The sequence below is a fragment of the Mus pahari genome, chromosome 12 (genome assembly GCF_900095145.1).
Source record: "Mus pahari chromosome 12, PAHARI_EIJ_v1.1, whole genome shotgun sequence".
NCBI lineage: Eukaryota > Metazoa > Chordata > Mammalia > Rodentia > Muridae > Mus > Mus pahari.
Window position 1 is genome coordinate 70,900,039 of NC_034601.1, and position 16,229 is coordinate 70,916,267.

The window sequence follows — 16,229 nt, forward strand, 5'->3', positions numbered from 1 at the left end:
TTTTTTTTTGGTATCCCTTCACTTTTAAGGCTTCAATAATGTATAGACTTTATTAATTGAAAACTAAAAAAACCAAACCAAAACATGTTAAGTGGTATCCAACCCTCAGGTTTCATCCCACCCTTGGAGGAAAGCATGGTTCAGATCAGAGATGCCCATAATGCTTCACACTGGCCCATATTTTCTCTATAGTTATACAAGCATGGACACCTAGAGCAACAGGGTCCGCTTTATGCAGGTTTCTATGTCTTTTCATAACAGATGGGATAACCACGTCTCCTTAGAAACCCATGAATGTAATTTCCTCTCTTGTTTTTTTTCAACACTACAGTGAAAAATTCATGTTAAGGAAAGAGACCGAGACTGATACCTGTACTTATGGTCTTGTATGGTTGTAAGAAATTTAGATATGAACGGATGGAGAAATAGCTACTTGGATGTTTTTGTCAGTCGAAAAGATATTTTGTTCCCACATGTTTCTGAGAGTCACAGCTTCCTTTTCCTCGTTCCTCCTTTCTTCAGCCTCTCTTTTTATCCCTCCCTTTTCCTTTGTGTGTTCTGAATCCATGCCCTTTGCCAAAACATGACTGCTTAAGCATGAACCAAAAGTGGCTAGGATTAAATATGCTTTAAAATAAAGCATTAGTGCACAGAAATTTTTTTATCTTTTCTCTTCATCTCCATGGTTTTACTTTCTCTTTTGTTGAGCCAGAGAAGATGATTTAAATGGTAATGAAATCTGCATCTTCTCTATATATTTCCACATATTTAATTATACAGAACAATTGACTTTGTTTTGCTTGAATCAGGCAGTAGAAGACACCGACACAAGGTATTTGGGGCAGAGAAAATGCAATTCTGAAATTTCCCTTCACTGGGTTGTAACTAACTGGATTAATTCAACCTCAGGCGTAAACATATTTGTATGAAAGATATGTCTTTTTAGTTGTAAATCATATATTGTACTTAATTTATATCTGTGAGGATAAATGCTCTATATTACAAATACACATACAATTTTATTCTTTATACTTTCTCTTATTCAGAGTAAATGTTGAGATAAGAAAGATATATGATAGAAATCAAGGAAACCATGATAAGTATTCATTTCATCTCATAAGCACACAGAAACTTATTTTTGGTAGTTGTCAATGATCTGTATCTGTGCTGTAAGATTTACTTTATTTATTAAGATAAATGAGAAAAATAATTCCTTTAAGGAAAAATCATAGCCATTTTCATTTTAAAGTACAAGGTTTTTTTTTCAGTAAAGGAGCTGCATTCCCCTTTCTCTCTCTCTCTCTCTCTCTCTCTCTCTCTCTCTCTCTCTCTCTCTCTCTCTCTCTGTTTAATTTTATAGCTAGATAAATCCTATCATTGTACAGAGAGATTGGATGTAATAGATCAAAATGTTTCTTATCTTATATTTTCCTTAATGATACTGATAACCTTTAGGTTTGCTGAATAAACACAACCCTTTCCTTTAAGAACTTTGTGACTCATCTATGTGAAAAGGGCAAACTTAAAGTGCACATTGCCACAGAGGGTAAACAGCCCTTTATTAAAAGAGTCAACTGCTAATACTCTGTGAACCAAAACATTTTCCACAGAGCAGAATAGCCGTATCCCCAAAAGAAAGGAAAAAAAAACTTTTGCCTGTTCTTCAGACTGGTTAAACACACACACACACACACATACACACACACACACACACACACATACGCACACACATGCGCACACACGCGCACACACTTTAGAAAATGGCAAAAAATACATTAATTAATTGTACAATACTATAAAAGACTATGTTTGATATTCTTAGCAATATGTCATATGAGGTCACTAAAATTGTAGTGTTTTAAAAGGGGTTCTAGATATTTTTTTCCCACAGTGCATACTGCTATGTAGAGGAGAAAGCAATCATTTCTGTTTCCTGATTTTACTATTTAAAAATGTAAATGCTTAAATCTAATGGTGACTTTGTTGCTTTTTCTATGATAGTCTTCCATGACTATTTAAGATAACCCAGAGTCTGAGGAGAGGCCACAAATAAGAATAGGAACTGGAATTCAAATATAAATGCTAAGAGGGTATTTAACTCCTATGTGCAATACCAACATTTAGGAGTCAGAGATGGTAAACCTGAGCCAGTCTGGGTTCTGATATCACACACACACACACACACACACACACACACACACACACACACACACACCTCGCTTTCTTTCCCCTTACCACATCTCTCTTTTCCAGGTTATTGTTCCATAGAATGCAACAAAACTCTGGCCTGTCTTTTCCCATTAATCTTCATTTGACTTGATGTCTTTCTAGGGACAATTTCTTTGTCAATGAGTTTAGTCATCAAGAACAGAGGATTCTAAGCTGGAGAGAGGAGTCATGGCATTAGGAGTACTTGTTGCTCTCGTAGAAGACCAGTGTTAAGTTCCCAGCACCCACATTACAGTTCAGAACAATGCATAACTTCAATTCCAGGAGACACAATGTCATCTGACCTCTGTGGTCAGACCACATGGTCTACTAAGGAGAAAAAAAAATAAACAATTCCATCACAACCATGTTGGCAGTGGTATTTTGTATGATAGCCCCAAGCTCTGAATGAACTGGAGAGAGAAATCCTCCCTCAAAAAAAAAAAAAAAAAAAAAAAGAAAGAAAGAAAAGAAAAGAAAAGAAAAGAAAAAAAAAAGAAAAGAAAAAAGTATGTCACTTAAACATCAATGGTATCACTTAAGCATCGATGGATTGGTGCAAGGGTAAGCACATAAACGGGAATCCAGCTGAAGACAAACTACACTGAAGAGTGAAAGATGGTTCTCGGGGTATCTACATGACATGAGAAGTCAGCACAGATGCTAAAACAGAACAAGAGAAAGAAATGAAATCTAAATGGGTACCTGAATGGATGCCTGAGACAGTACACATGAACATGCCTGCCCTTAGTATGGCAATACTATGAAGTCTTCATGAACAGAAAACCCAAGGGATGATCTGGGAGTCAAACTCAGGTATCATGCGACAGGCTCCTTTGTAGATGAAAATGCATAAATGGTGCATTGGGCTGAAGGCAATGAAGTTTCTTTCTAGTAACAGGAACTAGAAAGCAATGTTTCCTCAGTGGAATGTTTTCTGGATGTCCACCACCATCTTAAACAGGAATTCCCAGTCTTTTCATAAATAGTGTCTGAGGGAATCAATTTTAAGGAGCATGAATATTTTTCATGCTACTTGAATGAACTTCCTTCTGAAGTTGTAAACATAATCCCGACAAAACAGCCAATCAACCTCTAGGTAACATTATCTTATATTTCTTTTTGCACTATTATACGGTATGTATGCACAATATGCTATAAACTGCTATTTGGTAACATTATTAGACATTCCTTGAGGTTGATAGAGCTCTTAAATATTTTCACTTCCTTAAAATGTGTTTTAAATCAGCATCCTCATCACATTTCTAGAGTGATTTATTATTAATTAACTAAAGGCTGTATGTACTCATCTGTTGCGTCCTAGGTAATTCTTGGTAGGTAGGGTATTAAAAATTGTCTAAGCACCGCAAACATAGGAAGGTAAATAATATGCCATCAGTACCTCAGCACAATAGAATGTCTTAATGGTATTGGTTATATGATCTCCTTAATAAAACACTTTCTCAGTATCTTTGTTCTTAAAAGATCTGCAAATTGTCTGGCTCAAAGCAAGGCTCTTTGGTGACTGGGATGAATGAGTAAGCATCAGTGGACAGTCATTGGTTCTTGTTGAGAAGACAAAGTATTTGGTTTAATATTCATGAGTTAAGTTGTACATTCTTTGTGTGTGTACATGGGCATGTATGTGTGTATGTTCTTGTGGTAGGTGGTATTTGCATTTGTGGGTGTGGAGGGTGTGTGCACACACTATACATGGAGACCATGGATGTATGTGTGTATGTTCTTGTGGTAGGTGGTATTTGCATTTGTGGGCGTGGAGGGTGTGTGCACACATTATTCATGGAGACCATGGATGTATGTGTGTATGTTCTTGTGGTAGGGGGTATTTGCATTTGTGGGTGTGGAGGGTGTGTGCACACACTATTCATGGAGACCAAGGATAACCTCAGCTGTCCTCCCTCAGGATGCTGCCCACGTTCACTTTTAAGACAGAATTTCTAATTATTTTCTGGGTCTCACTGACTTGAATTTTGTTTTGGCTAGCGGGCCAGAAAGGACTGGGGCTCTAGTTGCCATTGCTACCCTAATCTGATCTGCATGTGACAAATCTGCTTTGTTATATCAAATCTGGACAATGAACACTAGTCTCCAAGAATCCACAGCAAAGACTTCACTGACTGATGTATCTTTCCTACCCATGACTGACTGCCATTTTTCATACAGTTTTTGCTGATTATTAAAATTATGTACCTATGTTTGCCCCTTGGTATGATTCTGCCCTCTATTTCTGCAACATGTAGAAAAATAGTTTATATTTGCATGATTTTACTTTATTTTCATTATACTTGATTTTATTTTTGCTTCTCATAGCTTCATTCAAAGCGTGTAGTTTCCTTTAGAGAGTATTGGAGGCCTCTTCTCTGACTTAGCTAAAGATGATTACAGAAAGTCAAGGTGACATCTTCCATCACATCAAATTGAAGAAGTAACTGTAATTGCTTAGACCAAATAAAACACAACAATGATGTGCCATTCTGAGGAGTAAGTTAAAGAGAATGAAAATAAAGGTAACAGTTTGCCTTGCAAAAAAGTACACTTAGGTCTTCATCTATGGCACTCTGCTACCCATCCTCACTCGTATGTCATTTTAAAACTTTGATGTGTCTTTACATCATATCCACATGACAGTCACTGTAGAATCTTTCCTACACCTTCAATTTCCCTGTAGATAGGATTAACAAATTTTGTATGATTTTTCAAAAAAACAAAACAACTAAATTTACATCATATTTGATATAAAACATAATGTTAGAACACTCCTTCTAGGTTTCAGGATTGGCTAGCACACACCAGACTCAGGTCAGGTCCGTTTAATAAATGATCTAATGTATTATCTCTCTGTATGCTTGTCCTAACATCCACCACTGATATTTCAGAGAAGAGTATCTCTCATATCACTACTCACACAGATGAAATTTAAGACAAGTCACATAGCGGAATATGGAGGCCTTGCACTGTTTCAATTACGGTGTCTATAGTTTCCAGAGTCATTAATTCTCTGGTTTAAAAAAGAAGGGAATTTCATATTCAGATTTGTTGTAAGTTTTCACATAAACTGATTCATTCTCTGAAGAGGAAAGAACAGGAAGGAGAACAAAATGAGGGGCAATTAGAGGATGGAATTTTCCTATAAGAAGTCAACTTAGGAAGGGAACTAAACGAGACATGCAGAGGTGAGTGAAGCCACCAGGAAAAATGTTCCTAACAGTGATGTGACAGTTCACGAAGTGTGACCTTGGAGGTGCACATTCCATTCCATTCTTCTCCATCTTTAGCAATGTTTTATACAAAAATTATCCAAAAGGGACAGAAGTGATCATATGAGGTCTCTTTTCTCATCCAAAATACATGTGCCTTGTTTTACCTTTTCTCATTTTTAAGCTAAAAGCTCTTACACTCTTGCCTATCTCAGATACATAAGTTATAATCTCCCATATTGGTTTTGTTGCATATGTATGTTTCTTCTTCTCTGTGGGAATTTTCTAGTTTTTGAGTAGAACTCTCCTATATCTATTTTTTCTTTAAATTTCATAGATTCTTCTTAGGAGTACAATCTTCTTTGCCAGCTCTGCTATTCACTTGTATCTCTGACTCAAAGTTCCTTGGGTTCTCAGAGTTTATAAATCTGTCAATTCACTGACGTAAGCAGATTGACAGGACATGGAGTCCTGGACTTTCATTTATGGACACAGTGATTCAACGGACACATGTGGATCAATATCTGAGGAAGTATTAGTTTTTAAAAGGATACATCTCATATTAAATGTTCTTATAATATAGGTTATACTTACATATAACATGTATGGTAATATATCTACACAACACTTCATCGTCTAAATTGAAGTATCCATAATCAAATTATGTTATTCCATTAATCTGAGACTCATTAGTTTATTAAACATTGAAAGTATGAATATTTGCTGTGTGTGTGTGTGTGTGTGTGTGTGTGTGTGTGTGTATGTGTGTGTCCATAGAAGCCAGAAAGGGTAGAGGATGCTACAATTGCAGTATTTTTTCCTAAGTAAGACATTTAACTTATCTACTCTCTTTTGTGATTTATAATGTATATTATTATATTAATAAGGCAGTCTCTTTCACATGTTCTTAACAAATTAAATACTAAATCTACATGTGCATATATTCAATCTCAATGCTTTCCTGTACAGATATTTAATGTCAATGCTTCATATTTTAACCTTATGAGAAAACATGCTAATATATAAATTATCAAATATTACTGTTGTCTCTTACTAAAAATATTTTTTTTACTATCAAACATTTTCAAATTCTCAGAAGATGTGGGAAATATTTCTCCTTTTCTATACATAACAACACTACACATTGTGTATAATCTTGACTCGGAACAATGTGCTAACAGTAGAATGTTTTAAAGCATACTCACTCAAATTGAAAAACTTTTGATTTTTCATATTCATTCTTCAGACTACTTGATTCAAAGATCTCATCTATCTAAAAAGATGAAAATTGTGTTAAACAGAATATTTGAACTTTTAATACAGAGTAGAGGTAATACAGTTATTTAGAACTGAAAACATCTTCAGAATGGGGGCTTCATACAATTATGAACAATGAACTTTTACTGATATTTTCTGAGTAAGAAAATGTGATCTTTTTCCTCAGTTGGCGAGAAGTTACTAAAACTGTTTAGGAAATTTAAAACCAGCTTTGGAGAAACAGTCCCCTACCATTTGCTGAAGGTCAAAAGCAAGAACTTTGAAATCCACAGAGTGTTTGTCTTGTAAATTAGGATTATATGTCACTCCAGATGTTATTTTAAATGTCCCTCTGACGTCATGACTTTTTCCCAGGGCTGCATCTAGATGAATTAATAAGAAAAAAAATGCTCCCAGTTATGAATAGAAGAGAGTATTGCATCCTGGTTTGTAATATAGAGGCAACAATTCTCACTTAATATATTTTCCTTGTAATTATTTAATTCTTGCTTTTTCTTTGTTGTCCTTCTAATTCAAAAGCAGGTTTTCTTACCCTTTTCATTTTCACTTGTCTGGTTGTTTTAAAATACTAAAAAAAATTATAGGCTTATTTTCTCCTCCATTATCTCTTCCTCTTTTCTTTGAAATCAAACCATACTTTTTCTTTTTTTCTCTTTCTTTCTTTTCTCTTCTTTCTTTCTTTCTTTCTTTCTTTTTTTTTTTTTTTAAATTGAGATTCTTGTTGGAAGTCACAGGGAATGATCATACCTTACCAATTATGGGAAGCAATTCAAGAAAACATAGTGAGAAATGGACCATTAAAATTGTGTAGCTGCTGTTAGATGTTTCTTAGACCCCAAGACTCCAGGACACTGCTGGCTTTCTGCATGTGAAATTCTGTGAAGATTTCTGTACGTGTGTAACTTTGAAACACAGCTTTGAAGCTACTTCTTACATCCTAGTAATTATAAATTTGGCATGTATGACTTTTGGCATGAGATGGGAATTATCTATTTTGGAGAAGTTACAGAGAATGATGTAGGAAATACACTGTGGGGAAACAATATAAGATGTGGTGAACAAATTAAACCATCCTTTTGTCAGAATATTTTCTTTGATACATATTTCTATTAAAATGAATAGCTTTGTCTTAAACACACAAAAAGAGAAACCATTTCTCAATGCAATAATAACATTACATAATTATTACAATGGCAGGTATAAAGTTTATTTTCCTCATACAAAAAGGAAATGAAGGCTTAGAATGACATAATTTCCTAATGTAGTAAATATGAGCAATGATGGTAGTAAAATTTAAGTATATGTTTGACTAACTATAACTCCAAACCCCTTCTAGATATATAATTATCCTGTCCCCCCAAAATATGAAAGCTAACATTTCAAATGATTAACTTACATTTAGCTCGACCAATCGGCACTATGCAATTATGTACTCTACTGGTATTTATGCAGTTTTTCATTTTGTGAACAAATTAGTTATATATAAAATTTCCCTTTTAGATATGGAAGACGATGAAGGGTTAGATGTCTGATTGAAGTAGGCTCAGAGACCTTTATTAGCTTGGTTTGTGTATGGAACTAAGCTGCGTCCTAGCCAGGAGGAAACTGGTAGCAAAACCGGCAGAGTCCGGATGAAGAATACAAACTAGTAAATAATATTGTACCAATGCGAGTTTTTTTGTAGAGATAATTACTATGCACGCATAAGAAAAGAAGTTTTGTGAAAGCTATATTAGAATTCTATATAATTTTTACATATTACAATTGTACACACACACATGTGCATATGCATATAACAATAATCAAGGAGAGAGGCTATCATCTTGAGAGTTGGGGGACTTTTGTGGGTTGCAAGGGAGGCTAGCTGGGGGCGACTTGAAGAAGCAAATGGAGTGTGAAAGTGATAGAAATACATTCTAATTGAAAATGATAAAATTCTACTCTATGTCCATAAATGCATAAATTAAATAACTATAATACATTTGATTTCCTCTAATGTTTGCTACTAGTTAAACTCAAATTTTTATTCTGAGCTACTCATCACATTATACCAACAGTGATAAATAATATCCATAAATGACATATTCTTTATGAACTCACAAAATTTCAGTAGATTGAAAACTATTATGCTTTTAAAAGTTATTTGCAGGATATTAATAAGATGCAAACCATTTTCTAAAAATCTGGGTGAAAGTTCTGTTTTTCATATCAAATACCTACAAGTATTATTATTTATCTGAAAGGCAAGTTCCCTATAAATGGTTATAAAATTTAAATTTTTCAAGAATGATACTAACCTTGTTTCTATAAAACCACAAATACTTTTTATTATATTCAAATTCAAACATTAATTTGTCAAGGAAAACAGAATACTTACTGGGTCACACTAAGGTCATTCACAATTAAAGTCTCCCATTTGGGAGGTCTTAGAACTAATTTGCCCACATACATCATTTTAAAACATAAATTATATTTTATCAAAAAAATTAATCAACTTTTACTATGCAGGCTATTGCAATGATATGGATTTATTTATTTATTTATATTATAAGTACATAGGTAGTGAATAGGAATAGACTCTTAGAATTGGGATTCAGTTCAGTAACAGGTATCTTTTATGTACCAAATATTGCCAACTTTTATTGCCAGCTAGTTCTCAATTTTTTTTCCCAGATTCATAACCTGAAAATGAGGCCCAAATAACAAACAAGTCAAAGGTTTGTTACAGCATGATATTATATTTGAATATCTTTGAAGGTTTTTTGGCCCATAATAACACAGTTCTTATTTTAATTTTTAAAATCATATTACTCCTCAAACAGATCGAAATTCCTATATATTCGTGAACTTAAGTTTGAGTTTCTTTATTAAAATTGAACAGCAACATTTTAAACCAATAACAGAATACAGAGATCATTTTTATATAAATTGACAATAGTTTTAATTTATTCTTCATGTTTATAAGCTTGCATTGTCCATAATATTTCAACATGTTTATTATTTCATTTTATTCACCATGAATCTAGAAGGTAAGAAACGTACTGTATTATGTGCTGAAATGAAAAAACTGAACATTATTTTGCAAAACTGAAAAAACAACACTTTATTCCATGGTTTGAATTTGGGATTATTATAAATGACATACAAAGTCATTTTCTTAATATTCTGCAAAGTAAGATGTCCAGAACCATTCAAAGCCAAGGTTATGAATAAAACACAGCAAAGGATGTCTTAGAATACCTTCGTTGTTTCAGAGCATGACTTACCTCTTTCAGACTCCTTGACTGCAAGCCAGGACACTGCAATTAACCCAACAGAGAAGACCATGAGCATCAGGAAGAGAGCTGAAAGCATCACTTCAAAAGAGCTGATAGAATGATGTCCTACAGCCTCATCTCTGCTGGATTTCATTGTTGATTTTCTAGTGCTAGGAACTGTGAGAAAAATGTAGTTTTCCACATCAACAAAGTGGATATTCTGATATTAACTAGAGAGTAAAACCTCTCAAGTTCCTAAGGACTGTGAAGTCAGCAACCATTCAAGTTAATGTTGGGAGTCTTCACTGTGAGTTTGCTGCGTGTCTCTGGAAATGGTTTGTCTCCATACATTCAGTATCTTTAAAAGGAGTCGTTAATCTTTAAGACAACATAGCAAGTAAAGATGCCTACAGTTGTAAATTACAATCACATGAACAGGCCATATGTCAGGGTGAGAAAAAACTAAATGCAGGCCATAAACAGAACAACAACAAAAACTGACCTTTAACCTACTTGAGAATTATTAAGAACATGAAAATGATGATTGGCATATTGGTCATTAGGGAAATGCACTTAATATTTGTCGGAGTGCTCCAAACAGATCAACCTTCTGCCCTGTGACTAAGGTCCTTATCATTAGCATATTTCTGTAGAAAGGTTAAAAACTAAGTCACAAAATACATAAATGTATAGTGTGTATATATCTACACATGTATAGGATAGGTGCATAGTATCTTATTCTACTCATAACATTTCTTCCTTCCTAGTTCTCTCCCAGTCTTCCTCTTATGTGGATGCATGTATACATAGACACCTAACTGAAACAATCACAAGTGTTGTGAACTTTATGATGTCACACTTGAAGTTTTTGCACTGCAAGGTAGTTTTGATTGTGCTTAAAGGAAAGTCCACTTAGGCTTTATATCACTACTCTACATTACTTGAGCAATTATTGGTACTTGGGGTTAATCACTCTGAGATAAAAAAGAGTGTTGGTTTCTATTTTAAGAAAATGTGCTAGGTAGTTAAGACCCTGTTCATTTATTCTTGTAGTTTAGCATCGAGAATTTGTCAATAATACAAGAGATCAGGTTAAGAAGTACATAGCAATAATCATAAACCTGTGTTTTCCAGGAAAAATGAAACTTTTCTTATAATTAGAGTGCAATGTACAGTTGGAACTTTCTTAACTTGAAAATAATGAGCCCAGGATATAAATCAATCAATCAATTATTCAATCAATCATTTGCATCTGATCTATTTTGGAGTAAGTCATATATACTTTTTATTATGTTAGATTATATTGCATTCATGAAATGTATTACAAGGATAGAAATCAGACATAAAATATAAAATTGAAATTCCAAAGGGAAATATTTAGTTTTAGAAATAATACAAAAAATCGAGATTATAATTTCTTTTGCCTGATACATTGTAAATAGCTGAGCTTACTCTGTGCAATATATACATGGAATAATATCTTGTTTAAGACAATAGTTTATGGAGGGCAGTCTGAAATTAAATAAACAAGTGTATGTGAGAAGTAATATATCAAGGCTTGAAGCATACAATCCTAGCTATTAAAACAAAATCAGAGCTGCCCTCTTAGGTAACAGAACTCATTGCAGAGTTGTAATAATGTGAGTGTAGAGTCAGTCAAGGAGCAGAAATACAACTCAGTGTAGAACAAACAGCCCAGAAACAACTTGATTTGTGTGTGGAAAACATCATACATCAGACATAGTGTTATTGTCAATATCTTACAAAGAATTACTGTTCAAGAAATGATGCTAATATGATTTCTTATCTGTCAGCACAATAAATATCAGTATCTCACAGCCTAAGGATGAATAAACTCAAGATGGAGTATATATATATATATATATATATATATATATATATATATATATTGCATTTATATGAAAAAATTGCATTTACAAAACAAAGTTAAAGCTAGAGAAAAGTTTATGAGATTATCTTTCTGTATCTGTTGGCAACACAGTAGTCATTAGACCACCACTGTAATCCAAAATGGTCAAATTGATTTGGGAAGTAGTCCACAGAAAGTTCACTAAGAAAATTATGAAATTGTTCAAGGCAAATAAAGCCACTGATGCACTGGTGAGGTCAAGTCCATTACCAATACCAGTACTGGCACCTGGAAGAGTATCTTGCCTGTACTAGTGGGAGCCCAAGAGAGCAGGTTCAAAGGTCTTCTGGTGAGTAATTGTTATCATTACTCACCACAGAGCCATGCTCACTGTGGGAGAGTGACTCCAGAACTCCCTATTTCCCTCTGGCATATTCAGCTTGTCTTTTAGGGGAGGAGATGAACACTCAGGAGATGCTTGTTTTGTCAGCTAGAGTGAAGGAAAATTCATATGAATGGAGGATCATTTTACATTGCCTGTCAACTCTTAAAAATGGCAGCATGGAATCTGCTGCTTTGTACAACAATGATATACACCAAAAATAAAGAAAGTGAGAGAATTTTAAAAAGACTTCCTATTGCTCTTTTAGTTAGTGAATACAGGTAGTAGGAAATTTAAGAAAACTGAAAACAAAAACAGACAAAAAACCCAAAAGACCACCCCAGCAACACCCAAACCCAGCAAAGTAAAAATGAAAGATCTGCCTCTCTCTCTCTCTCTCTCTCTCTCTCTCTCTCTCTCTCTCTCTTTCTGTGTGTGTACTTGACTACAGCTATAAGTATAGAACTGTACTAAATATGACCAGTTTACCAGGAAACATTAAAAGTATTCCACTACAAAAAAGTGACATTCCTTATTAGAGAAAAAAAAAATCAAGTCTTCCGATTTTAATTCCTTGGTCTTGTCCCCAGATCTGTAGAAAGCTTGCTTCTTCAGTCCCCATTACATGTGCTTCCATTTTCAGGGGTCTATGTACCACTCAAAAAGTACAAGAGTAGATAATCATCCCAAACTCAGAATTTTAGATGACAGGTGTAAAAACCACATCCAATAACAACCAGGACAATATATCTCCACCAGAGCTAAGCAATTCTACTATAATAGGTCATGAGAAATTCAATAGAGCTAAAAGACTTCAAAATAGCTGTCATCCATATCTTCAAGATCCTTAAAGAAGATATGAAAGGAATCTACCATCGAAATCCATGGATACACAAACTGTAGAATTAAATGAATAAATAGCCCAAGACATAAAAGTGGAAATAGAATGAAATTTAAAAAAAAAACTGAGAGAAAACTGGAAAGGGAACATTTGTCAACTTGAACTGGGATCTGAGAGGCAAGCATCACCAGCAGAATGCGAGGGATGAAAGAGGGAATCTTGGAGATTGAAATCAAGAAAGAAGAAATGCCTCAGTCAAAGAAAATGTCCAATCTAAGAAAGTAAGTAAGTAAGTAGATAAATTAGTGAATGAAAAAATAGATAGATAATTAAGTAAATAAATAAATCATGGCCCAAAACATTCAGTAAATTTGACACACCAAAGACCAAATCTATGAATTATATGGAAAGAGAAAGAATAAACCCAGATCAAGGCACAGAAAGTATTTTCAAAAAAAACCATAGGAAAAAAAATGTTTCTATATTAAAGAAGGAGGTGCCCATTGAGGTTCAAGAAGTATGTAAAACACCAAATAGACTGCATAATAAAAGAAGTTCCCTGCAGTACATGATGAATAAAACAATAATTGTAGAGAGTAAGTTAAATATTAAAAGTTTCAAGACAAAAAGATTGAGTAATATACTTGGGCACAAAATATGTCTCAACAGATAGAAGAAAGTTGAAATAACAATCTGCATCTTATCTGCCTGCCAAGGATTAAAACTGGATATCAACAACAAAAGAAACACAGGGAAGCTGATAAACTCAATACTGAATGTTAAATGGGCTTAGAGTGACATGAAAAAAAAAAAAAGAAATAAAAAAACAGTATAAAAGAATAAAAATGAAAACACGACATTCTAAACTTACGGGTTACAATGTGGCCTGCTGTAAGAGGCAAGTTCATAGCACTAAGTCTCAACATTTAAGAAAAAAAGTATAACTCATAGTAGTAGTTTAACAGAACACCTGAAACCTCAAGAATAAAAAATTAAGAAATAAAACCCAAAAGGAGCAGACATCAAAAAGTAAAGTGGGGGCTGAAATTAATAAAATAGAAGTAACAATCAAACAAATGAACAAGCAATACATAGAATCAATAAAGCAATAAGACTGACAATACCTTAACAAAATTAACTAAATGCCAGGGAAAGAGGAGGCGAATTGACAAACTTAGAGATGAAAACTGGCACATAAGAAGAGAAACCAAGTAAATCCAGAGAATCATAAGGGCATACTTTAAAAGAGAATATTAAAAATCTTGAGGTTCTATTTCCTGTTGAAAGTTATTTAATGCCACATTGTAGCTTCCAGAAAAGCAAGTTAAAACTGCAAGCAACCTGAAAAAAAGAAGGAATCTGCACATTTTTTGATAGGATGGTCACTTTTATTATATTAATTCTATAGATTCATGAGAATGGGAGATCTTTCCATCTTCAGATATCTCTTTCACCGTCTAAATGTTTTTATTATACAAGTCTTTCACTTGCTTGGTTATAGATACTCAAGGTATTCTCTATACATTGACTGGAATCTCTAGGAAATGGAAGGCTATGTGGTTTCATTGCCTATCCAGGGACATCAGCAAAGTTGTTCTTGCTACTTCTGCATTATAGTTCCTCAGATGTCTGTCAATGGATTAAGGGATTACAAAAAGATGGTACATTTATACAATGGAATATTATCAGCTGTTATGAAAAATGCAATCATTAAATTCACACGTGAGTGGAAGGGACTAGAAAAGGTCATCCTGAGTGAGGTAACTTCAGACCCGCCCCCCAAAATAAGGCATATATTCACATATATGTATATGTTAGCAGTTAGTTCATCCATAAGCAGTCTATAATCCATACAACTAGAGGTTAGGTAGCATATAAGGGCCCAGGGAGGATATATGCATTTGCCTAGGAAGAGGAAATAGAGTAAGTAGTTATGGATGGACAAGGGGAGCATTGAATTGGGAAGATCAAACAGGAAGGAGGAGATAAGAGGGGAACATGCAAGGGGATAAGAGAAGGTAGATAAAACAAAGGGATATTTGATGCAGCATGTGGAAACCTCATATATTAGTAGCTTTCTAAAATATATACACAAGAAGATGATCTAAATAAAACTGGAAAATAACAAGGTTTGATAATAGTTCCTCAACTGGGCATCTCTCATCATCAAATGAAATGCAACTACTGGGAATTGATTACATCTAGTTGAGTTGTTATTCAAATGGGTCCCACCTACACTGAAAACAACTCAGGCTATAGGTAGCTCTCTAGAAACTGAGGCCCTGTTGCTGAAGACAACACCTATACAATTCACTGAACATAGAAAAAAATCAAGCTGGTGACTACCTAGAGTCTCCATTCCTATGAACTGGTATTCAAGTTAGTGGAAAGTGCTGTGTTTACTACTAAAGAATAAAGGTAAACAGAAACCCACAGTCCTTTGAGCAAAGAGTGAGTGACCTGCCTGCAAGTGAATTCACTGGAGCAATCATGGCATGAAGCTTGTGTGTATAACAAAGCAAGTTCTGATTTGTTTAAGGCCCACTCCATGAGATGGAACCCATACCCGGTATTGTTTGGGTGGCCAAAAATCTGAGACTAGATAGACCAAAGACCTAGGGGAAAAGGAAATACTGCTAGTCTACTAAAACAGTGATTCTCAGGTAATGGGTCACAGGTCACATATCTAATGTACTACATAACAGATGTTTTTACATTATGATTCATAACAGTAGCAACATTACAGTTATGAAGTAGCAACAAAAATAATTTTATGTTTAGGGTCACCATAACATGAAGAATAGTATTAAAGGGTCATAGCATAGTTGAGAACCACCATTCACTAAAGGAAGTTAGCAATAAAATGACTCCTAAGACCATACTCATACTCATACTCATAGATTGTCATACTCATAGATTGGTATCTTGCTCAGTCATCATCAGAGAGACTTTCTCTTCCAGCAGATATGAATACAGAGATGCTCAGCCAGACAATATGCAAAGGATAAAAGACCTTTTTACCAACCCTAAATCTGATAGAGGACTAATATCCAATATATACAAAGAGCTCAGGAAGCTAGACTCCAGAAATTCAAATAACCCCATTAAAAAATGGGGTACAGAGCTAAACAAAGAATTCTCAACTGAGGAGTACCGAATGGCTGAGAAACACCTG

The 16,229-nt window shown here is 34.3% G+C and overlaps 1 protein-coding gene across 2 annotated transcripts in view; it reads right to left on the reverse strand.

Annotated features, from left to right (window-relative positions):
* The window catches only part of Tmprss15 (transmembrane serine protease 15), a 116,934-nt gene extending 106,639 nt beyond the window's left edge, over positions 1-10,295 (reverse strand). For both annotated transcript variants that reach the window (XM_021209664.1, XM_021209663.1), the window contains exons 1-3: positions 9,971-10,295; positions 6,936-7,066; positions 6,632-6,699 (exon numbers count right to left, since the gene is read on the reverse strand). In XM_021209664.1, the coding sequence (XP_021065323.1) occupies positions 6,632-6,699; positions 6,936-7,066; positions 9,971-10,115 (344 nt within the window). In that variant the 5' untranslated portion in view covers positions 10,116-10,295. The remainder of the gene's footprint in view (positions 1-6,631; positions 6,700-6,935; positions 7,067-9,970) is intronic.
* Between the last annotated feature and the right edge of the window lie 5,934 nt (positions 10,296-16,229).